This window comes from Tympanuchus pallidicinctus, unplaced genomic scaffold, assembly GCF_026119805.1.
Source record: "Tympanuchus pallidicinctus isolate F22 unplaced genomic scaffold, pur_lepc_1.0 scaffold12, whole genome shotgun sequence".
Taxonomy (NCBI): Eukaryota; Metazoa; Chordata; class Aves; order Galliformes; family Phasianidae; genus Tympanuchus; species Tympanuchus pallidicinctus.
Window position 1 is genome coordinate 1,502,418 of NW_026294637.1, and position 24,675 is coordinate 1,527,092.

The following is a 24,675-nucleotide window of genomic DNA, read 5'->3' on the forward strand; positions in this document are numbered from 1 at the left end:
TCCGGGCCGCACCACCAGCCTCACCGCGGGGGGAAGGCAGGGAGAAGCGGCCAGGTCGGTCGGTCGGTCGGTCAGTCGGTCCATCCCGAGCGCGGCCCCGCTCTCCCTCCCCCGGCGGCTCTCCGCTCTCCGCTCCCCCCGCAGCAGCTCTCGGCCGGCGTTTTCCCGCTCGGTCCCCGCCCGCTCCGCGCGGTGGTAGCGGCGGGCGGAAGGGGCGCGGCGGGCGGCGGGCGCCATGGCGGCGGCGGGGCCGTACGCGCTGCTGAGCAGCTGTGATGGCGGCTTCGCGGCGGAGGAGCTCGTCAGGCGTGAGTGGGAGGCGGGCGGCCGCGGCTGTGTGCCCGCTGCGAGCCCTCGCGGGGTTTCCGCTGTAAAGGCTTTACGCGGGCGGCGGGAGGCGTGGGTCGGCTGACGGTGGTGTTGAGCGCCGGTAACATCCCGCTACCGGCAGGAGGGAAAACGGGAGCAGGAAGGTCCTGAGGGCCGCGCTGCAGCCCTTTGTGCGTCGGTACGGAGCTCCGCCCTGCGCTCCTGGGACGCGGCTTCCTTTCTTACAGCTCGAGAAAGTAAAATCTGATAGCGAGAACTTGAAAGTTCAGCTGGGGCTAAAATGGGAGAGATGGCAGGAAGAAGCTGTTTGGATCTCGGTGGTTTTGCCGTGATGGCTTTTTAGGGAACTGCGATAAGTCGCTGGATGTGCGTGGTAAGATGGGCGGTTCAGCTGCTTGAAATGAGAGGCCATCCAGAGAGCCGGGGCTGTGGGCACAGGTGAACCTCACGAGGTTCATCAAATTCAAACACGAGGTTTTGCACCTGGGTTGTAGCAACCGCCAGTCTCAGTATAACTGGGGGGTGAACAGAGCACGGCCCTGCAAAGAGGGCTTGGCAGTGCTGTTGGGTGGCAGCTGGGGTGAGCCAGCAGTGTGCCCTCAGCCCAAACAGCCAACTGTGCTCTGCGCTGCATCACAGACAGCACGGCCTGCAGCTCGGGGAGGTTTCATTTCTGTGATCCTGTCCCTCTGCGCTGTGAGGTCTCACTTGGAGTTCTGCATCCAGGTGTGGAGTCCTCGGTACAGGTGAGATATGGACCTGCTGGAGCACATCCAGAGAAGGGCCACAGAAATGGTCTGAGGGGTTGAATGCCTCCTTATGAGGACAGGCTGAGAGGGGGGCTGTGCAGAACGGAGAAGGGAAGGCACTGGGGGGCCTGGCAGCAGCCTCTCCATAAGCTGATCTAGCTGTAGGTGTCCCTGTTCTTTGGTCTAGTTGGACTAAGTGACCTTTAAGGGTCCCTTCCCCCTCTAACAACTTGTCCATTCCATCTTATTAAGCCGCATTTACAAACAAGAGTGGCAATGTAAGTGTCTACAGTCAGAGATTACTCTATCAAAGAGCTAGGCTGATATGATAGACTGATAAGAATTGTAAAATTTTATTCTTGATTGCTTGTTTGTAAGGAAGCTGTAAGCATAGTGAAAAGAACTGTTCACAGTTCCTATAGGCTTTTTTTTATTTCTTGTAGTGAAATTAAGTTGGTGAAAAAGGAAGGTAAGCCAAAAGCTTGATGGAAATACCATCTGCTCTGAGAAAGTCTAAAAGCTTAACTTCCATCAGGTTTTATCTTTTCTCCAAGTTGTACTCATTTAGGAATGCCTGAGCTTGCACCATTTTCTGCTTTTTAAACAGTCTCGTGAATCCTCTTTGCAGCCTCTTGTTGAGTTGCTTTTAGAGATGTTCTTAATGCTTCTGAAATAAAGCATAGTGGAAAGAAACAACGTGAAGAACCTAAAATGCCTGCTTTGTGTAGCAGGTGTTTCAGAGCCAGGAACATAAGCAAACAGCAAAACTTGTAAGGACTTGTAGATGAGGATCAGGTGGCAGCGGATGGCTGCAGCTGATTGAGAGCTGCTGGTGAGTTGGGACAAAATGCTGCTGCAGTTCCCAGCACGCGTGCTGCTACAGCTTGCAACCAGAAACAGCAGCTTGAAGGCATGGCTTGGTAGTGGCTCAGCTTGGTGCTGAGGACAGGAGCCTTATGTTAACACATCTGAAGCAATATGATGTTTGATATGCCATAATTATGTTTAAATATGCTCTTAAATACTATATTGCATCATTGCTTATTTGAGTTCTCTTTAGTTGGTAGGAGCATTTCTTACGTTGTGTTCCACCAGGTGGCTCTCAAGGCACGGAATGGGAGCGATGTGGGGCTGGCACACCACATCCAGCTGGCAGGATGGGGAGCACTTGGCCATAGTAGAAAACTGGATTGTGCTCCTGCATGCGTTCAATCCAAAGCAAGCTAAGAAGTGCGATCAGTATTGAATCTCTTTGGCAAGGGATGAAAAGAGAAATTGCAATGATTCTGAAAAAAACAAAAGGACTAATCCAGGGGCCTTAAGCACAAAATATTAGAAGTACTTCATGTCAGTTGGTTATTAGAGCCTGGGGAACACTGCAGTAAGATGTGAGATGATCTGTGTCTGCTTCTTTGTCTCAACTTCTCAGGAAGGTTGTTTTTTACCTCTCATGGTCCTTTTGAAAAAGGAGTTGATAGGCTGGGTTTTGCAGTTCTGCATTGTCCTATTCCTTGTAAATTAAACCACTACTCAGAAGACCAAGTCTGTATGCAAGCCCTTGAAATGAGAAGTGTGAGTCCAGAGCCTGGAGTGACTCACCCTGCCCAGGGAAGCACCTGCTGCTCCAAAGAGCTTTAAAGCACGAGCAGGGCACACAGCTGTGCTCTGCCTTAATTAGCATTCAGCAGTTACTGATGAGATGGTGGGAGTTTCAATAAGTAATTTTGGTAAAATGTCCAGCATCAGTTGTTCAAGATCCTCTACAAAATGCTCAGCTTTAGATCATGGCTTTAATGATGCTAAGCCACGCTCTTCTGTAGTGCAAACTTTTCCATGCATGTTTTTAGTTCCTTATTACTGATGCATTTGGAGTCTGCCTGCATTCCTGTTGTCTGAGGAAGCTGTTTGTGCTCGATGGAGGAGTGAGGAGATGGGGAAGCCCCGTGGGCCTGCCTGCACTGCTGTCTGTGGCTGAGGTGGTTTTCCAGACCCTTTGGATGGCAAAACACTGATGCTTGCGATGGCTGGAAAGCCTGAAATGAAAAAGGAGTAACTCAGCTGAGATAAGTTTGACAAGTCACCTCCCTTTGCCGTATTTGTTTTGTGGAAGTTCATTCTGTATCCAAATAAAACATAATGGAGCTTGTTCTGATGAATGTTCTCTAAAATTAGATAGGAAACTATTCTGGCTGGATTTGCTTTTTTCCATTGAAACACAAGCTGTGTTGGGAAGAAACTCCTGGAATCCCAACGTGGCAAATATGATTTTAGGATTCGTTCTGATGTGAATTGTGTCCCTGTGAACTCAGCCTGGGCTGCAAGGTGTAGGATTTGGCAGGCTCCAAAGCCCCCACAGTAACAAGTCTAAACGTGCAGGAGGAGAGAAGCCCCCCCACAGCTCCCAGCCTGCACTTACCTTCCTGCCACAAGCCCTCAGGCAGTGCTGCAGTAATTGGTTCAGCCCCGTGTGCTCTCCCAGCCCCAGGGAGCTGGATGAAGTCCTTGCAGGGAGCTCCTGCACCCTTGGAGCTCAGCGTGCACCGTCCATTTTCACTGGCAACATCTTCTCTTGCGGTTGGCAAAATCCCTTTGGGTACAGGGCAGCAGGCAGAGGCACAGTGGGATGGATGAAGAGTGCTTCCAATGCAGGAGCAGCAGCACGTGATGGGAAGTGGGGATGTCCTACTTCTTCAGGCAGTGCTTTGAGGCCTAAGTTTGCCTACAAGCCCTTGTACAAGAAAAAAAAAATCACTTACAAGATTGGCGTAGAAATTCTTTCACACCAGTTTTTGATGTCTTTTGGAAAACGTTCTCTTTCTGTAATCTTACTTTTGCACACACCCGTTCCCAAAGTTTTACTGCTGATTTTCCAACTGTCAGCAATTCCATGGCAACAAACCATCAGAAATGTGGTTGTGCCTGAGGCATCGACCAGGAGGGACTGGTACAGCTAGGATCCTCCATTCTCCTATGGAAATAAGCAGATCAGAGTAAGCAAGCCCTTTTTTTTCCTGCTAACCCACTGCTCCTCAACTGGCAAACTTGTGAGTTTCAGCTGAGTCGAGCAGGAGCTGCCTCCATTGGCCTGAACACCCACTGATGGTGAGCTCCTGGCCTAGCAGCAATTGGCACATAGGAGATATAATCCTGTATACCACAGCTACCAAACTGCATTATGCAGAGCATGGCACTTAATTAGCTGGTGTTTCATAGCAGGAACTTGACAAAGTGCTTCTATTGTACTAGAGCATCACATTAAATCTGTGCACTGTGTAAGGTGCCATGCCATCACGTGCCACCGAGCTGCTGTGTGCTGCTTAAGAGTGAATAAAGAAGTTGCAGAACAGCAGAATTCTTTCAAAATTACTGATTTGCATTAGCTGTTCTGAAAGTCTCTCCTGTATTTGTCAGTGAACATAAGTTTACAAGCTTGTGCTCCAGAAATACAAAGTTCAGAGTCAAGATCTGCTTGGTGTTAACTCAGCAGTGTTGTCCCTGCCCCCAGGTGCTGCCTTGTCCAAGAACAGAATGCTGATTGCAGCCTAGTTGCTCCAAAAATTTATCATCCAGATTAAAAAAAAGCTGAACTTCCTTACACTAGAAAGAAGCCAGTGTGGAAACTTGGGTTTTTCTGTAAGAAGCCTGGACAGGTTTCCTCCAAGATTTGTCACACCAAGATCACATTTCCCCTCCGATTCCCCACTTCATGCTCCTCCCTGCCACAAATCCACCTGGTTTACAGCACTCCTTTGTGCTGTCCTGTGTGCCAGAGCTCAGGCACTGCTTAACCTGCCCAGGCTCCACAGTTAGCTGCCAAAATAATAATAATAATAATAATAATAATAATAATAATAATAATAATACTGAATCTACCTGTGGCAGCCCTGGCAGTGAGCTTTCCTGCCTTTAGCTGCTAAGACACAGATCAGTTCAGTCTATCTGGGGAGCAGCATGCACTGGCATCTTCAGGAATTGTCTCAGTACCTTTAAGGTATAACCTTTAAAATCTCTGAAAACATTTGTGTGTTTTTTTTTTAATAATTATTTTTTAACTCCTCTGCTCCCCAGCTGACTCAAGTGATCATATGATTCACTTATAAGATATCCATGACTGTTTATCTGGAACAAGATGTTCTGCCCTTTCCAGCAAGGTACGGCTGGGTTGCTCTGCTGCTCCCTCTAATTCAGCCCCACCAGGTGGCCGTCACACTGTGAGTGTTCTGCAAAGGTTGCTGCCAGCACACGAGGGGCAGGCAGTGCAGAGATTGCATTATCCAAGCACTGCCCTGGATTTTAATTGTTGAACTCCTACCTGGAATTTAATGGGCATTACAACCAAATTCCAGTAACTTGCTTTATTTTCTCATTAGTTACCTTGAGATTCTGGTCACAGTCAAACAGGTTTTTTTTACATCTGAATGAACACGCAAGGTTTGCTGGAATGAAGTGTAGTTATTTGCTCCATCCATCCTGCTTATAGGTAATAAGTTCAGGGCTAGCACTTTAAAACATGTTCCAGTGGAAAAAACCAACAGAACACCTTACTTTCAACAGAGCTTCTGTACCATATTTTTTTCTGAAAGCTAGAGTTTGTCTAAGACTTATAAATAATGCAATAAAATAAGAAATTGAGTTTAATTTTGTTTAATGAAAACAACGTATTTTGTTGCAACAGGTGAAGATGGCTCTGTATTGGTGTTGTACCACGCTTTTCCAGTTTAATTGTTATCTCAATGCCTGTTTGTATCATTTCTCTCATTCTATTTCTTTCACACAGGCATCACAGGAAGAGAGGACCTCAGTGTGGGTGCTACTACAGCTGGAGGAGTGAGCTTTTACCCCTGGACGATAGATAACAAGTATTACTCTGCAGACATTCACCTCTGTGTGGTGCCAAACACAGCTCTGGTCACAGGAGCCATCGCTGAATCTGTGCAGGCGTTCGTGGTGTACTTCGACAGCTCCACAGTAAGAGCTGTGCCCCGTGGTGCTTTATCTGGGTGGTACAGTTGCCTTGCTGTGATAACTACAGTTACTATTCTCTCAATCTTGTGACCTCTGTTCGTTTTGTTCTACTGATGGTCAGTAGATCAGAGGTCAGTTATTCCCACTACCAGTGGCAGCAGGAGCGTTTCCTTCCCTTCTGCTGTTTTACTCCTGCTGGAAACAAGGCTTTTCAGGATGGAAATAGGCCACTAAGTTAGGCCAGTCCTCCTCCAGCCTGTGACCTCCAGCTTTGCTCTTAGCCAATGATGGTTCAGAAAGGCTGCTTGCCAATTCTAAGTCTCGGTGCTGTCGTGGTACCTGACATTGTTTCTACAAGGCTGGTGGCAGTGAAAGCAGTGCTTTAGCAGAAGCCTGAAAGATTGAGACAAAAACCAATCTAAATAAGGAATGGTTTTATCTACAGATAGGAGAGGATGCATGCCACGCATTCTGCAAAGTTACATAGGGTAGCTCAGCACTGTCTCACATTAAACCAGGGCAGAATGTAATTCACTGGCTGCCACAACATCAGCTTGAGAGTGGAAGCTGGAATAGCTGCACATTAACCCTGAGAGCTGCTAACAGTGAACAGCAGTGACTGACATGAAGCAAAAGTCTTTCCTAATGTAAATTAAGGTTGTGTAATGAACATTAAACATGAAGGGGAGGTCCAAGGAAGCAGGTTTAACTCACCTTTAAAGTAAATCAAGAGTCATAAGGTTGCTTTTTATAATCAGTTTCCTCATTCTACTGGAGTACAGCTATTGATTAAAAACAAATGTAAGAAATGAAGTATTTGAGGATGTATTCCAAAGAACTTATTTTTCCCTTGTAGAAATCTGGGCTGGATAGTGTCTTTGAATGGCTTCCCCTGACAGAAGACTGGCTACCAGAAGTCATGATCCTGGTCTGTAACAGAGTATCAGAACATGGTATGTTGCTTTGAGGCCCAAAACTGACTTGGGATCAGTAAGCTTGCAGCACCATCATTTCTTAAATTATCTGAGTGAGAACGGACTTCTTATTTGATTGAGAAGAGCCAGGTTGTGCTCACAACTAAAAAGTCTTAAGCTAGAAATAATTACAACTGGATCAGAATTTTACAAGCTTGCTTAAAATGAACTTTGCACATCTCATTCCTGGTATACCAGTGTGCAGGGCAACGTGACTTAAGGCAGCCTAGCACTTCTGTGGAAGTACCTACTGCAAAGCCATTTGATTGTGTCATTTTTTAAAAAATTAGAGCTCAATTTGAGGCTTTTGGAACCCAATTGGAAGTGGTTGGAGGACACAAACATCTGCTACACATTTCCTCCCTCCCATTATCCACACAATCCAGAACAAGCAAACAACTTGAGGGAATAAAATTTAGCTGGAAGTTCAACTGCTGATGTTGATCTCAGGCATGTGTGCTTAGGAGGCATTTTGTTTCCCAATTTTAGGTGTTAACAGACAGAAAGCCCAAGAATGGTGCATCAAGCATGGCTTCGAACTGGTGGAACTGAGCCCTGAGGAACTACCAGATGAAGATGGTAGGATTGCTACTTGTTTTAATTTCTATAATAAAAAGACACCAGAATATCTTCAAAATGACTGCAAGGGGCATTGTGTTGTTGCTGTGCTACATGGTAACAGCATGGAATGCTCCCAGCTGGTGAGGCTCACTCTCAGCTGTGCAAAGTCAGGAGGAAAAGGTGGTTATTTCCTCTAAGACATTCCACTGGTCTCCTCCCAAATACAGCTGCTGTTTATGTGGCACCTACATAAATACATCAGATCCCTTCTCAGACACTAATCCTAGGACTGTATTGATACATAAAAAGCATTTGTGCTCCATTTTAAAATCAGTCTCAAAACAGAGCCACATAGATGCCCAAGGGAGGGAAATTCTCTGTCCTTTTGAATAGCACTTAAACTACTGCACGTACCAAGAATAGACATTATTTGGTGACACCATGGGCTGAAAAGGGTTTGAGCACTGAATTGCATTCACTGTTACACAGGAAGTAAGCCAGTTTCAGAATCACTTGCCTGGCCACGTAATTACAACTTGAAAAAACCCATAAAACAGAGTCAGAAGTGTGATGTTCTGCTCTTGAAAAGTGACTGTGCACTTCCTGACAGCCTTATCAGCGTCAGCCTTATCTCATCTCCATGATACACAAGTGTTTACATCTCATTTAAGCTCTGCAGTGGTAAGATAACCAATTCCATTGCCACACAGCAGTGGAATAATGCACTCACATTTTCTCCATTTCAAGTTCAACAAGAGCACGGCTATTTCAGTCTAACGTGTTTTGAAAGGAAACATTAATAACATTAAGTTACTTTCCTGCTGAATAATTGTTGTAGAGAACAAGCTATTTACCACTGCAGTAATAAATACTGGGAATAACAACTCAGGAAGTTAATCTTTGGATTGCTCAGATACATTCTCTGTCCTGGACTTTTAACCTGGTAGTTGGTTCGCTGTGACTCACGCATCAGAGGAAATACATTGTACTGAGTAACATATTTACCCTGTAAACATGCTGTATGAATTACAGAAGATAAAACAGATGTAGTAAACACTGAGGCAGTATCTGTGTAGGAATTAAGGCATTAATGGCAGCTCACTGCAAATGAACAGGAGCTCTTGCTATGACTACACTGTCATGCGTGTACCAAGGACAGGAACTCTTAGCTGAGACTCTCAGTGATGACCAATATAAAAACCAAACAGCACTATCATAGAGGACAGTATTTGATCTAAGGGGTTAGACAGCTTAAAATTAATATCTAGAGGCAGTTTCAGATCCTACACCTGTCCCTGAGTCACCCTGGACAGGTTTGATTTTTAAGCAATCACATTTTCCTCTCCAAAGGGCTTTTCTTCCTAATTGCTTTGTGAGACTTGCGCAAACGTGGGAAGCTGACTAAGCTGAGGAAATGGGAAAGCTGACTTTATGTAAAACAGTGTCAGAGCTATTCACTGAGTAAGCTGAAGTCCAAATAATGCCTTCCCCAGTCTTTGAAGTCACCATAAATTTTCAGGATTACTGGAATGCTTTTAATTAGGTGTTATGAAGATAGCTTTAGTACAATCATTGTCTTTTTTATGAAGCAGTGCCCCTTTCCCAATGGTTATCTGAAGTTCTTTTCTTTCTGAAGGAAGGAAAAGCAACTCTAGCATCTGTTTATGATATACAGCATTCCAAAAGATCTTGGGGGTAAAAGAGTTCCTTTGGCAGTGGCTTGAAGTCACTTATTATTATTTAAATTCCTGGTGTTATTTATCATATAGGCCCAATGCTAAATACTTAAAACTCCACCTAGAATCTAGATCTTTCTACAACAGGATGAGTGCTCACACTTTATAAAAAGCCCAGACCAAGAGGTGTGGCATCAGTCTAAATTTGTTTGGCCTTTTGTGAAGCAAAGGCAAGAAATACATCCTTCCTCATCAGAGAAGTCATTTGCTTCCATTCCTGTCCGACAGCACAGACATTCAGCCACGCTTCACCTTACGCTCAAGCACGTGATGGTTTTTGGTCTTACTCTTAGGACTCAGATATCTGTCTTCCTGTTTTTGTTTAGATGACTTCCCCGAGTCCACAGGAGTGAAACGAATTGTGCAGGCCTTGAATGCCAACGTTTGGTCAAATGTGGTCATGAAGAATGGTATGTAATACACAGCCCTCCCTGCATGAAGGCTGTGAACCCCAGAGGGCTCAGTATTTTTAGCAGAGCTTTAAATGAAGCACCTAAATGGCACCACATCAGTACACAGGGAACTAAAGTGCTCTTCCCATATTTACAGGAGGCTGCTCAGTTACCACTTTTATTGTCCCTATGTACACAGAGAAACTTGGAGGCAGTGGTGAAGATGTGATCCCATTTCAGTATTTGTTTCCTCTAGATTTGCTCTCAAATGTCTGTTGAAGGATTTAAACACATGAAGAGCACTGCAGGAAGGTCTGTTTTCCCTACAGAAAACCCCACTGCAATAAACTGCAGAACTTTGTGAAAATAGCACAGCAGCCAGACAGCCTTACTTCCTGTTATAAGGCAGGGCCACAGTTGTGGAAAAATCACTTAAGGATTGATGTATTAGGAAAGGAAATGCTGTGGCTAGCCCAGATTTAATATAAGCATAGATACTTTTATTTTCTTGAAAGCTTTCTATTACCTCTCTAATTATACAGTCTGTAGCAGGAAATGTAGGAAGATGAAACTCTTTTGCAGTGCTTGGCCTTATACTTTTTCTTTCAAACTCATCTCACTGCCACCCTTCTGAGGTCTGCCTGCTCCCTTGGGTACAGTTTTCCACTGCTGTGGTTTCTTCCTTCCAATATCTTTCAACAGTGTGATGATTTTGAGTGCTGAGAGGTTTTCATTAGTTCCTATAACTGCAAGACAGTTACTGGGATTCAGAGCAACCAAGAGCTGCTAAACTTGGGCCTCCTCAGTATTTCTCATTTTATGAGAAAATGAGGCTAAGATTGGTTCCAGTTTAACAGAACTGTTGTAGAGAGGCGTTCATTTGAGATGGCATGAAGTTAGTCTAGCTAGTACAAGAATGGTTTTCTTCATATTCAACAGATGTCACGTTACAGAAGAGCAGAATTTAGTCACACATTGAGGGAAATTCCTGCACATCAGTGGTGCCTTCTGTAAAGGCTGAGCTGTGAAAATCCAGAGCTTTTATCTCCACTGTACAGAAAGCACACAGTGCTGATATATGGCACTGCAAACCCCTCAGGAAGTGAGCTAAATTTGGAAGCTGTTGCAACCGATCTGTGATTTCAAAGGGAAATGATTGAGCTCATTTTTGCTCAAAATAAAACTTTTTACAACCTGTAATATATCTTTTGTTTGCAGCTTCCTCCTGCTCCTGGAAGCTGGCCACCATGTAAATAAGAGCTCAGCTTTTCTGCTGAGTTACCTCTAACTGCTCTCTATTTAGAATCGTGCTTCACCCTAAATCTTTTCATACAAAACTGAAGATATTTTTAGTAGCAACAGATTGTTAGCACTGTTGAATGTCACCATCCAGAAAGCCAACCTTACAGCATTGCCTTCCTTGAGGTGCTTCTGTGAGACTTTAATAGGCTGAACAGAAGTGACTTCTTTAAACTATGAACATTAAAGCCATATCATCTTAAAGCAGGCTACCTAAACCTGCACACAGTTTTCCCAAAGTTGTGAAGCTGTGCATGGCTGCACACTTACTAACAAAGGTCTCGGCCTTCTCAGGTTTTCTCTCCCCATTAAGTATGCTCTTGCTTATACTGATTCATAAGGCATTAATTACAGTTAACTGTAAACACTTTTGCATCACGTAATAAATAGTACATACTTGGTGGGTGCAAAAAGCAGTATGGTCTCTACTAAAACAAAAACCAGCAGCCTTACCTGAAAGGCTCTGAAGACTGTTTGCTTTTCGGTGGGTATGCAGTCGTCTGTTCTCCAGTTCCTGTAGCTCTCTTCCACCTAAGAAGAAGGTCACTTTCTTGTGCAGAAGAACATAAGCATCTCTTCAATTCACAGTTTTCCCACTCCTAAAACCCAAAAGCTACTGTGCTGTTCTATACTTAGTTGTCCCTACAAGAGGAAATCTGGTTGACTACAGCAAAAAGAACAGAAACAACTTACTGTCTTCTGAGAGGGGTTGCTTGGCTGCTTTCCTGCTTAAATACATGCTGCAGTGATCCCAAGTGGAGCTAGTTACCTGGGGAGGGGCCAGTCATTAGCCTGGCATCCTTCACAAAGAATTAGCCTGGTTCAGTGGGGCCATGTGAACTTAATTGCTTAAACAATTCTGGAGTTTCAACCTTTGGATTCTGTTTTTTTGTGTCAGTCATGGTAGCTTCAGACAGGCTATGGAAGAATGTTAGATAAGGACAGAGGAAAACGTTTTGCTGCAAAAGAAGCAATGTGGGTTTCCGAGCCCTGCTCAGAGCACAGCTCAATGGGGCTTTGCCATATTGATGGCACCTGTGAACCCACATAGCCTGCATCAGAACGGAGCCATCCACTATTACAATAATTTGAGTGAGATCATTTTTGGCTTTGATTCTGTAAGAACGCTCTGTAAGACGTCACCCGCTTCCTGAATGGCACCCAGAAGTTGAAATAACTTCTACATCCATTAAAAGAAGTTTATGGGAAGGTTTCTTTCAAGGGTGTGACTGGAACCAAGCGCTGCCACCTCCCTGACCACAGATCCAGAAACCAACAGCTGCGCTCTGCAGGTCCTTTGTAGATGCTGGTATTTTTCAGTTAGACAATTTTGTAGTTACACAGGCTGAGGTTGCCTGTGGCTGTGGTGGGGGTGGACTGCAGTCACTTACCTGGATGGGATGAACTCAAATTGTAGATAGAGAGGGGTACGTGATTAGGTCACCAAATCCACCCCTCTGCCAATGTGGGAATGCTCTCTCCCAAGCACATTCTGAGCTGCAGAGGCCGATCTGACTTCAGATGACTCAGAAATTGGCTGAAGATCGATCTTACTTTTTCCTATAAGACAACTCTTTGCTCAGCTTGCTGAAACCTTGGGAAGCTGCTTTGCTTAGGGTTGCAGATCCCAACCTTTTATCACTGAATTGCCTGTTAATGGAGCTGGCAGACTTACGGGCTTTCATATTTCTTGCAACTGAACGTTTTAAGGCCATTCGTTCGGCTAGACTGATTCACTTCTCCCCAAACCTCTGGCAAGGGATCTGTAAGGGCAGTAAAGCTGTACAGCACGGCGCCAATTGAAACAAATACCTGCAGGGGGGAGAGGGGGGCAGGGGGAGAGGAGGGCTGGCACAGGACACGTGTTAGCCAAAGTGCACAGCGTAGATTATTGAACAGGAAATGAGGTCTCAGTAATCCTCCAACTGAGACGTGTTTACACGTATTCTCGACAGCTGATGGCTTCAGTTACACATTCAGCTCTTTAAGATTTTGTATAAATGGCAAAAAAATTTGGCCCATGTCTAAAAATTACATCATCTCAACATTTGAATCTAGAGCTTAGTCATTACTGTAATGTTAATTCAGAGCACATTAAAAAAAAGAAGTAACACTGATCTTTCTTCTGGCACAGGCCATTGCTTGCTGGCTGTTTGCAGTGCAATAACTTGACGCTGTTTCTTTTTTAGTTGACTAAAAAGCTGATATTTTCAGGACAATCTCCTGAGCCCTGATGTAACTGCAGATATTTGCTGTTTGAGGCAAAGCCAGAAGAAAACACAGCTTAGCAAAACCCACTGACTACACATATTGCACGTACACCTATTGCATGTGCACCCATTGCACCTCCACCTATTGCACGTCCATTTTTGTTTGAAGGTAACGTTCTAGAAATAGAGATTAATTTAGAAATGCTGTGCTGTATTGGTGTGTCTTCCCTAAGAAATTGCCTGTGTCAGTTGCAGCTGTTTGCTATAGTGTTCCATCTTCTGTCACACTAACAGCTGTGTTGTTTCCAGACAGGACCCAGGGCTTTGGCCTCCTCAGCACGTTAGCAGGTGCGAACTGCAGCCTTGGGTCAGAAGAGAACCAAGATACAGAAGTAAACAGTAATTCCTATTTCTTGTTCTTTGCTCGTTCTGTGTCCCACGTGGCTCTCCCCTGTGTCACACTTGGCGTAGTGCTGGGGGGGTCTTTCATCCTTTTCTCCTCTCTCAAAAGCTACTGCACAAGCTGTCAGAATGGGTTTTCATGGAAGTCTCTGATGGCTGAAAATTCATTCACTATTGTTCTTGAAAGCCATCCTGAGAGCTGTCCCAGGAGCTGCCACCTCACAGCTGGGGGCTCCCTGTCCTTCAGGACATCCCCCCACGTTGATGGGATGCCTGGTGCTGTGGCTTCTCCTTCAAATCCAAGAACAGTGTCTTGTGCAGAAAATATCACTTGTGAGTTTTGTTAAAAAAGCAAATGAACCCATCCTAGCAAACAGCTGTGCCTGGCATTGCAGAAGTGCCTTTTCATCATACGAGTGGTGCAGGTTTTGCAGTAACAGTTCATGATGAAGAGTAAGATGTTCGTGTTAGAGAAAGGAAGCACTTGATCTGCTGCTGATGCTTTGTGGGGTGCATCACTGGATACTGTTAATATCTTTCTGTTTCCTGACAGTCCAATCCAGCAGCAGCAGACAAAGAACCCCATTTAGAGAACAGAGAGGATGCAGCTAGCACAAACGACCCACAGATGGACAGTGCTGTAGGTAAGCTTGTTCTCTGCTTGGTGGACGTGCTGGAGCAGGCACCTCAGGCTGGAACAGACCCTGAAAGCTTTCTCTCAGTGAAAAAGTGAAAAGACAGAGCCAGGAGAGGCCAATTGTGTAGCATCAGGGGTTCTCTGTGAGTAAGGGCCCAACTTCAGAAAAGATGGGGCCCCTGCAGGTAAGACGTGCCAGCAGTGCTGCCAGTTGGAAAGGTTCAGGTCTGCTTTTCTCAAGTCTCCTCACGGGTGTATTGTTTATATTCGGAAACACATTTATAAGAACAAATCTTTAAGCTTTCTGGGTGAGAGAAAAATCGTTACAGTGTGACTCCCCACAGCCTCGTTCAGCAGGGTGAGCGCTGGGAGCTGCAGGTGTTCTGAACTTGAGGGCTTTGGATTATTGCAGCCTGCCAGGAGGTGGGATTTCATATCACAGGTTGTGTGGGGAGGTCGTCCAAAGGTTGGAGGTTGTTAGTTGGGATCTAAACAGTGTCATTGCTCTTTAATTGAGTCCAGGGCTGTTCCTGAACAGATGACTTTATAATAAGAAGTCCTAAGGGAACTAAAAATGAACTTAAATGAACACAAAAAACAGTATTGCATTGTAATGTAACAAAATTCATTACCACTGTAATGGTACCATCAGTTGTCTATCTGAACCATCAGTAAATTAAATGAGAGGGCAACATGTTGAGAAGGTACTGTTTTTAACCTGAAGATTGCCACTAAGGCTGTTATGCCTGCTGACAACATAACTTACCTAAACCAAATCTGTGTGCATTTGTTTTAGATCCTGTGTTAGATACAGATATTCAAGAGCTGGCCAGCCTGACCACGAGGGACGGCGACCTGGAGAACTTTGAGAGGCTGTTCTCAAAGTTGAAAGAAATGAAAGGTACTGAGCTGTGTCACTCAGTATTGCTCAAAGGCCTGGAACCCAACGTGGCTGTTGGGAAATTCTGTGATTCTCTGATTCTCTGACAGTTGTACCAATTCTTATTCTTCTGCCTGAGGTTCTGTACAGGTGATCTTTTCACTAACTTGGCCTTCATCTTAATAATGCTCTTTTTGAAAGAAGTAGATGCAGCTCAGCTGATTGCTGTCGTGTTGTTTTAGTCCACCATGGATTAACATTACAGTTTTCTGTACACAAACCTGTAACCAGACTTTTTTTTTTTAAGCTCTGCAACAGTGTGCCAGTCTTGCAGCTTTGAAGGCACAAATGTTTGAAATGAAGTTCACTGTGCTCAGAAGCACTGGCTTTCTGTGGGAATTACAAGAGCACTTAGTAAATAAGCTTCCTTTTTATGATCCTAAGCAAGTTTCTTGCTAGTCCCCTGAAAACAGTTGCAGGAGGTTATGTGTCTCCCTTTGTGCTCCTGAGTCACGTTCAACCTGAGTCATGTTCTCTTCCACAGAAAAGGCTGCAACGTTGCCCCATGAACAAAGGAAACTGCATGCAGAGAAGGTGAGGTTTGGAATCAGCATCAAAATTATTAAAAATACAGTTTTCCTTTCTGAGCTGCAGTTCCCTCGCTTGTAGTATGGTTCACATCTGAAGGACAGTGAGAACAAACTGCTCAGTCCTGAGAAGACTGACTCAGATCTCCTGAGAACTGAATGAAAAACCCAGAATCCAGAACTCCAGAGGAGGCTTTGCCTTCGGAATTTCTGAAATGAAGGCCCTGTGATCAGTGGGGTGGGAGCCAGCGCTCACTGAAGACAGTAGAAAAGCTTTGATCTCAAGGAAGATTTAATTATGATTTAATTAGCCCAAGTTTTCTGTCACTTAGGCCTCCAACAAATTCTAGAAGTGTCTGAATTATTGCACCACGGTGTGACTGAAATTTATGAACCTCAGAGAGGATTGTCATGGAGGCCAGGAACATTGCCAGGCTGAGCTGCAGCTCAGTTTCGTTATTCGCATGGTGAACAGGAGGGGAACGATTCTCATTTTTGCATTCTTTTTGCTCCTGTTAGGTGGCCAAAGCGTTCTGGATGGCGATTGGAGGAGACAGAGATGAAATCGAAGGTCTCTCCTCGGATGAAGAAAACTGAGGTCTTCTGCAGCTGTAAGCAACAGAGTGATCCTAAGAGTGATCTTTTCCTGCAGTGAGTGTTAATTGCAGAAAGCCCCATTTAGCTTTAGCTGCTCTCTTTGGTTAAAGGATTCACCATATCGTTGTAATGAGTAACACATCCACAACACCTTATGGTTAGAGTGGTTTTGTCTGACTGTTTGTTCTCCCTCAGAGAGTTTTGGATGACGACGTATGCATTTAGAGGAAATAATAGGTTAGTTTACATTTTTCAAATTAACATTTTTATAGTTTTCTCTTTTGAGTTTAAACAAACAATTTTACTACCAGTTACCCTTCTACATATGGCTGTTGGTTGTTAAACAACTACTTAATTCTAAACATTTAGATGTAGGTCTGTTTGATGTTTTTGTGTAGCTTTATAGCTGACTTACAAAACAAACCAGATTTCTATGAGGCATGAAGAGAAACTCGGTGTGCTGTACCCTATTGGAGATGCTGCGCCGGGGCTGCAGGGTTAATCCTGCTGAGTGCCAGAGCCATTAAAAATGGCCCATAGGTTTCAATTTCTGTTTGTGCTTGTAAGCACGTGGTCCTTCCCTAAGAACTCCGGAGCTGTGCCACATTCCCCAGGTTTCCATGAGAAAGGAGATTTGGGATTAAATGCAATTCAGGCTTCTGCTGCTGGTCCAGGCATGAATTTCCCCGCTCAAACCTTCTGCAGTGCATTGCCTCCAACAGGGAGAACGCACAGACCTTCGTGTGGTGAACTCTCACCCAAACATTGCATTTCAAACCTCCCCCACTCACCCGGTGCATTTATTACAGACTTCTGCTCCTGTATGTTAATTAGAACATACCAGAGTACAGGTCCCAAATGGCTGCTTTGTGGTACCAAGGGTTAGAAAAATTCCTTCATCATCTGCGTTAGGATGTTGTCACCTTCTGCACAGTCACAGGGTTTCTGGAGAGCACAGGCACGCACAGCACTGGAACAGGAAGGCATGGTGTGGGGAGATGAGAAAAGGTAAATTGCATCCCTCCTGTTGTGCTGCAGGACCGCTCCTGTGGCTGCATGGGGGGGAACGTGTGCTCCCAGGAGTGTTTCCTTCCCTCTCCGTGAAGGGCAGTGTGAAACAGCCTTACTTTGAAGTTAGCTTTTCTAATGTCAGTAAATTTAGTGAGTCCCAGGCAGTGGCTTTCCATAGGATACCTGACAGCTTTGAATTCCAAAGGCACTTTCACAGGGTTCTTGACATTCACTGCCTGCGCTTTTAAGATTAAGCAGAGCTAAGACAAAAGGCTTCTTTGAAGACTGTAAATCGTTCCTGGGTGAAAACTGAGGCGTTTTCCATTCTAAGAAACAGAACGGTGCCTCGTGAGTAGTTTGAATAGCATTTCTCACATCAAGACGGAGCAGGAGCTCCACCACAGCAAAATACATTTTAAAGAAGCAACATTCCTATTGCAGGGACACCCATACAGGCACTGAAGGGACCTCACCCAGCAGGGCTGCTCCTCCTGCCCTGAGCAGCACCCAGGCCATGCTGTGACTCTGCCCTCTCCTCCCATTTGCTCCTGTTTTCTTTCCTCTCAATGCAGAGAGCTGCAGTAAGGAAGTGAAGGTTGTTCCTTCCAAGTAGGGAATGGTTTTCTGTTTGCTTCTTGGTAGGTGGGGGTGGTTGTTTTTTTCCCCTATTTGTTGTGCAATAGAGATGCATGGCAGAAGTGCAGAGTAAATTAATTGAAGGCAGTGAAGGACATAATGCACTTGGATACTTTATAAAAACAATTTTTATAGCTGTGTTTATAGTTTATTTAAGCTGAATAGAATGACAGAAGTTCAGATTCTTTTCCTGTTCACGGGATAGGAGCAGATAACTGCCTTACCCCTGCAGTCGGGTACCAGACTGGGTGCACACAGCCTGCCACCATACGTGTTACAGCAAGGGGAGACTGTGTGAAAGCACAGAGCACACGTGGACAGCACGAGCAGGGTTGAAGCAGAGCGGTGGTGCAGTGTGGGGAGGTGTGCATATTGCTACTAAGTAAGACTGGAGGAAATTTGTACACATTTTCATGCACATCTTACGTACTACAATGGAAATGTGACTTGTTAGCAGGTACATTTCATGCTTCAAGAAAGCATTACTCATCAAGGTAGGAAGTGTGGCTGAGAGATACTGGAATGGTCCTTAAAGATTCTTTGTACTGCATTTTTCAATCCAAATTTAATTTGCTGGTGACTTAGGTGTTTTTTATTTCCTGGAGAGCCTTCTTTCCTTTTGGCTGCATCATTTCTTCACACAATAGCTGTTACTAAAATGAATAAAAGGGGCATTGGTGGAATTGCAAACCTGAAAGTTGTGGTCTTAGTTGCTCTTTGTGTTCTGCAGCACTGTTTAGCAACAAAAGAATTCCTACCTTGGCTTTACATCCTTGTGTTTGTGTAGGATGCTCCAAGTCACAGCAGTGAGGCCCTGCTGGATGAGCCGGGCTGCTCACCTCCATGCAGTTTTGATACTTGTTTTTTTTTGGCTGAGAATTTGAGGTTTCATTTACTATCAGACTTTTATTTTGCTTCAGCTTCCCGATATCAGTGCAGTCTGATTCTGAAATCTGTGATATATTCAGGTGACAGCAGAACTCACGGCTCAGCACTGCTTTACTACCTCGCATTTTGGCAACCCTCACATAAAACCTGGACAAAACTCTTTTATTACCACATTGTTGGAAATCAGAGTGGAAAAAGTATTCTCGTAAATCCTCAGTTAGGAAAAACAACAAAAATAATCTGAATTTCAGTGAAACCCGAGGAGGAACGTTAGGAGTTCACAGACTTCGATCACAGCGTGCCTCGGCTCCATTAGTGATGCTATTTGGAGAATGCCCTCTCTGAGGCCAGCTGAATGCCAGCACATACAGAGCCTTTGTTTCCAGCACAGCACGTGGCATCACTACCTGGCTTCTGCTGAAATTCCTGCTTCAGTGCTGAGCACAGCACAGGCACTGCTGGGTAATGAGAGCAGCAGCCACGTCCACGACACCCCACAGCTGAGCAGGGGGACGTGAAGGGCTCTGCCACAGGTACAGCTCAGCTGCTGCTTCAGCTCTGACTACAGCAATTGCTAAAGGTGCTGTCCTTGAGTGGCAAGGAGAGAACACAGACCTCTAACAGCAAGGAGCAACAGCCAAAAATACATCCTGGGAGATGAAGGTAGGAAGGCTTTTCATGTAGGAGCACAGTGGAGCCATGCAGCAGCCCGTCCAGGGAGGAAAGTGGAGGAATCAGTCCTTTGAAATCTTTTTCAGGGTTTGTCTGGACAAAATCCCAGCTGACTTCACCTCGTGCTGCAGCAGGCCTGGGCCAAACACGAGGCTGCCCAGCCTCCAGCACAGCCCCAGGTTGGCACCCCGAGCAAAGGGTGGCACGCAGCCACGTCTGACTGCTCCAGCAATTCAGCAACTGAGCCTTTCGGCCGCGCTGTCCTGCTTCTACTCACCTTCAAAACCCTTTAGTTAAAAGAATTGACTGCATTTTTTAAGAGATGCTACTTCTGGCTTCAAATTTGTTCACACTGCGCAAAGCACGATGCCCTTACCTGTAACAGATCTTTCATGCCTTGCTGGAAGTGTTGTACACCTGCAGGCTCTGCTGGTGCTGCAGTACCTGCGGTTGGAGAACTCCAAATGCTTTCAGTTTGTGTCCTTAAAACTCATCTTACACCATCAGTGTTTGCTCACGAACCTTTGTTTTCAATTCAAAGTTTATTAAAATGTCAAAAATAGAACTTACAGTTTCACATATGAAATAAGAGGGCATACATAGTACAGGCCTGTAGTAACAAAATAGGCGAATAATGCTTAACAAGCTCAAGCATGTAGGTGACACCACCGCTCGTTAACGTACAATCTCAGGTTAAGAAAACCTAAACACTACTGCATACATGCTCATACATATCTATCAGAGGGGAACAGTTCCATCAAGAGCGAGGGAAGGAGGCTGCCTCCATGGAGAGAGGAGCAGATGCACTCAGCAGCAGCGGTGCAGACTCCTCGGATCCATGTACCGGAGGAAACATGAGGATGAACCAAAGCATTTACAGAACGGTATGCTGTTTTCTTTTTGAAGCCTCATAAACCTGAAAAGACTGAAGAACACAACTGAAGGGCCCACCTGGGAACCTGACTCACTGCTCAAAACTAAAACAACAGCTCAGGTACAGACTGCTGCTGGAGATGTCCTCGTTTTGCTTTCTTTGCCAGCGCTTGTTGCTCAGCTCTGAGATGCATCTCTTGTTCTCACATCAGTAACTGCCTGAGCAGCAGCCACCAGAAAGGGTCACAGGAAAGATTTAACGCTCAGAATACTGAATTGCCCCTTCTGTTAAAAGTTATGCATTGGATTCATCTGAATATTCAAGAAAAACAACATAAATACAAGCATGTACATAACAAAAAACATATACTGAATTTCTTAACCATATCGCCCCATCCGCTACGATACAGCAACTAATTATTTCTCCTCCTAGCTTCCCAGCTTATTTCTGATATCCCACCCCTTCTACCTATCCGGTGCCCTGGAGAACTAGGAAGGCTCACAGATGCTTTGTGACAGGGCTGAAGTCCCTCTCTGCGCTGTTCTTCTCGCTCCCTGTGCTTTTTCTCCTTAGCAGGCAGCACGAGCTGTGGATGCTGACACCTGCTCCTCAAGCTGGAGTCCTGAATATTCTTCAACCTGTTAAGTTGTACACAGTTCAAAGTGTGCCATCCTGCAGGGGAAGGGAAACAGTTGCTTCCCACTGTCTGAAAGGCCACCTCCAGCCATTCTGTACTGGAGCTTTCAGGAAATCGGATGGATCAGATTTCTCCATCCTTGTGCACCAAATGGAGAGCACTGGATTACTTCTGAGACAACGCAACCTACACACTGCAACTCAGTTCAATACATTAATAACTGAAAAAACCCTCCACAGTCACATAAAACCACAGGGCCATCAGTGTCATCTGCCAGCAGTCAGGCCCTTGTGTACAGCTACACTAAGCAAAAAGATATTGACTCTGCTAGTAAGGAGAATGCATGGAATGCTGGTGAAACAAGCCAACACTACCATCAGCGAGGAGTGCCATCTCACTAGGGCAGGCTGCTGGCATACAGCCGTGCTACATGTCAAAGCTACTTTCAGGAAGTTTTAGAAAAGAATGGAAAAGCAACACTAAGCCAATGGTGTTGCACCAATGCCACCATGCAGCCCCTTCCCTTCCGTGCTGGGATCCAGAGCTCATCTCAGTTTGCTTTCACCCATCCAACTCACTGCTGCTGAGAGAGAGGGATCACAGCCCTTCCTCACCTGCTGCGTGGCACAGGCTTCCCATTTGGCTTTCTAAGGTCACTGGAAGCCATAAGGCTTTTATGCATTAGTGAGGAGGCGAACAAAGGGGAGGAGAGGGCATTATCTCTTTAAAGAAGATAATCTCCCTGTTTTATCTAATTGCATCACTAGAACAGCTTCATGCTTTCTATTGGAAGTCATTTACTTAAGGGATGACGGGGTGGGATTAACCAAAGTTTTTATGCATCATCCAAATCCTGTTTCTAAAGAGGCATCTATTAACAGCAGTCAGCAGCCCGCTGTCCTTCATCAAATGAAACAGAGGGAATCCAGGTCCAATTCTTGGTTTGGCTGAGGCGATTCCATGCAGACCCTGTACAAAAGCAGGGTTTACTCCAGCTTGTGCCCCAGGTCAGGCTGGGTCCTGCACACACCATGGGAACGAGCTGCCTGGCACCTGAATTTAAGGCGCCGTTTTGGTAGCTGGTGCACAAGACACAACAGAGCCCAGCTTTTTCATGATTATGTAGATAAAGAGGCAAGCGTGACTTAAAGGGACTTGAGTAGGAAACCTGGGAGAGTTTTACAGAGCAGATTCTCTCCTCTCACTACAACAGGAAGTCAAATATTTCCACAGAAGTCTGAATAAATTACTGCTTGCAACTGTTGGAAAGCTGTACCTGAAAGCACGTGCTTCATCAGCCCACGATGACAGACATCCCTAGCTAAGCAGCTCAAAAACACTACTTTACACAGATGCTCTTATTGCACAAGTCCATGCAATCAGAGATTTAACTAAAATCAGACACAGAGCAAAAATGAACAGTTAAAAAAAAGTCCTAGAAAACCTCCAGTGCTATGATACAAGCCATGCTGCACAGGGAAAGCTCACCCGAAATCCTGCCGTCTGTCCCACAGCTCATCCTCTGGGTTCAGAAACAAGACTCTCCCCCGGAGCGTCCCTCTGTCTGCCTGGTGAAGCACACCTCTGCTCTGCGTCCACCTCGGGTGCTGCTGATGCCTCGGGTCCAAGCCAGGCGGTGGGGCTGAGGGGCAGAGTGGATGAGCACACCCAAAGAGCCTCCCTGCAGCCATGGGGCGCGTGGCTGATCCTGGGAAGAGTCTGCAAGGTATCGCAGGGCACGGAGTGCAGGGCTGCTCATGTTCGTGTCTGGGAGCACAGAGCTCTGCAGGACTGAAGCCTTCACACAAATCACTCAGCGTCCATCGCAGCCTGTCCTTCCCAGAGCCACACGTTGTGTAGATGGGGAGAAAATAAAAGTCCAGAAGAAATTGTGATTATCATTTTCTCCCCTCCCCCTTCTAACAGTTTGGCACAAACGCGTGTGGTATTCCACACAGATGTAAAGAAGCAAATAACAGGATAGCACTGACAAAGTTATGAGACTTATTTGGCAAACTGGAACCATAAAAACAAGTGCTGAGGGGTTTTTTTTCCAGTTGTAGAAGTTGTTTGCCACGACAGTTGCTGCAGGGAAAAAATACTGAACAGTCTGGAGCATGTATATTTAAATGAACATTTTATAACACGTTAATACACTCTCTCCATTTCTCCAGGTGAGAACACATCTCAAAGGATTTTCATTAGATGAAATAAGTTTTTAAACCATGTTTTGTTGGTGCATCTGAGATGTCCTGGTTCCGGCACGGTCACGTACGACTGTGGGATAACCTACAGAACTGGGTTTTCTGCAAGTGGCAGCAGGAGCCATCTCCACAGCAGACCTGGGCACCGAGTTCACTAAGCCCCTACGACTTAAGAAGTGGCAGATACCAATCAACACCATGAGAAAACAGAATACAAACTTTCTTTAGTTAATGCGCAGTAATGAAGGCTTAACTTATCCAGCAAGAGCTCCTCACATTCCCAATGTCTGTTAGTGAGCAGCTCCAGTCACAAGTTGCTGCAGCAGTGTCAGAAAGAGCCGTGACTTTGGCCTCTGCTTCATGTAAATCCAGACTGAGACAAGCAGGGCACAGTGGCAGCTCGGGCACAAAGCAAGGCGCTGCCTCTCGGTGAGCTGTGCAGCGTGGAAATCTGTCCCTTCAGGAGCAATACTGGGCAATCAGTCCTTGCATGTGCTTCTCGTGCTTGCTTTTCCACCTACTGCTGCAATCCCAGGAAGAACGGGCGTGCATCAGGTGGATGGAGACAGCAATGCATGAGCAAGAGACATCCCAAAGACCCATGGTGTCTGTCAGAGATGCCGGGGCTGCGTGGGGCAGATGGAATGAGCCATGGCTGGAGGCACAGCACTGGCTTCTCTCTGCTGAAACAAAGTCGTCTTTTATCAGGATATACTTCAGCTTCATTCTGACTGCAAGGGCCCACAGCCTTGTAACCAAAGTGCTAACAGTTTCAGTGGAAGTGGCTTCAATGGGTCTTTAAGTTTAACAAAAGAAAAAATGAAACAAAACCAAGAAAAGCCACTACTTTAACAGATTTGTTTCTCCTTATCACTTCAGTAACTGGGAATCTCTTCTCTATGTGTTTTGCTAAGGGTTCAGCCAATTCCATTCTCCAGTCTTTGCTCCCCCGCCCGCCCCCAGGAGGTGCTTCCTTAGGAGACGCTGGAACAGCGGATGCTCGGGGAGCCCATCTGTGTGAGGACCTTGTCCAGCCACTGCAGAGGGCCGTTGAGGTGCAGCTCAATCCAGCAGGGAGTGCTGGTCACCGTCTGCCGCCTGCGAGGACAAGGGGTTGGGGAGAGAGGGAAAAAACAGAGCGTTTGAATGGGACTTGCAAAACTTGACAAATCTGAGAAGGTTTCACAGCTACCGAAGCATTCTTTCCTGCTTAGACAACAGCCTTGCACGTGGGGCCAAAGGAATGTCTCTCTCCTCTTTAACACGCTTCTGGCCGATGCTGCCAACTTCCTGAAAACCCCCATCTTTTCTCTTTACATCCCCTGTCATCCCAGAGGGAAACTCACAACATCATCTATTTGCTACTGAGACTTCTGGAAGAAGGTGTTTATCTGAGCAGTGCTCTCCAGTTTTATTCTGCAGACCTTATCTCTC

General features: G+C 45.5%; 3 protein-coding genes and 1 long non-coding RNA gene across 8 annotated transcripts in view; 1 reads left to right on the plus strand and 3 right to left on the minus strand.

Moving 5' to 3' along the window:
- The window catches only part of IQCH (IQ motif containing H), a 62,270-nt gene extending 62,033 nt beyond the window's left edge, over positions 1-237 (minus strand). For both annotated transcript variants that reach the window (XM_052672588.1, XM_052672586.1), the window contains exon 1: positions 25-237. In XM_052672588.1, the coding sequence (XP_052528548.1) occupies positions 25-237 (213 nt within the window). The remainder of the gene's footprint in view (positions 1-24) is intronic.
- AAGAB (alpha and gamma adaptin binding protein) lies at positions 212-18,663 on the plus strand. 2 transcript variants are annotated; one of them, XM_052672592.1, is made up of 10 exons: positions 212-308; positions 5,857-6,047; positions 6,901-6,997; positions 7,508-7,597; positions 9,642-9,725; positions 13,526-13,608; positions 14,172-14,262; positions 15,052-15,156; positions 15,680-15,729; positions 16,242-18,663. In XM_052672592.1, exons 1-10 carry the CDS (start codon positions 236-238, stop codon positions 16,317-16,319), a joined length of 942 nt encoding a protein of 313 aa, XP_052528552.1. In that variant the 5' UTR covers positions 212-235; the 3' UTR covers positions 16,320-18,663. The 2 variants fall into 2 exon arrangements, with proteins under 2 accessions (XP_052528552.1, XP_052528553.1); XM_052672593.1 differs by lacking the exon at positions 212-308 and adding an exon at positions 534-703.
- On the minus strand, positions 2,653-11,709 carry LOC128075637 (uncharacterized). Of its 2 annotated transcripts, XR_008203938.1 has the most exons (4): positions 11,460-11,709; positions 3,909-4,047; positions 3,496-3,807; positions 2,653-3,112 (listed from the first exon to the last, which is right to left on the minus strand). It is a non-coding gene; the product is annotated as an uncharacterized LOC128075637 (long non-coding RNA). The 2 variants fall into 2 exon arrangements; XR_008203937.1 differs by lacking the exon at positions 3,909-4,047.
- Positions 18,664-20,049: 1,386 nt separating the features above from the next.
- SMAD3 (SMAD family member 3) overlaps positions 20,050-24,675 on the minus strand; it is a 65,096-nt gene continuing 60,470 nt past the window's right edge. For both annotated transcript variants that reach the window (XM_052672590.1, XM_052672591.1), the window contains exon 9: positions 20,050-24,339. In XM_052672590.1, the coding sequence (XP_052528550.1) occupies positions 24,216-24,339 (124 nt within the window). In that variant the 3' untranslated portion in view covers positions 20,050-24,215. The remainder of the gene's footprint in view (positions 24,340-24,675) is intronic.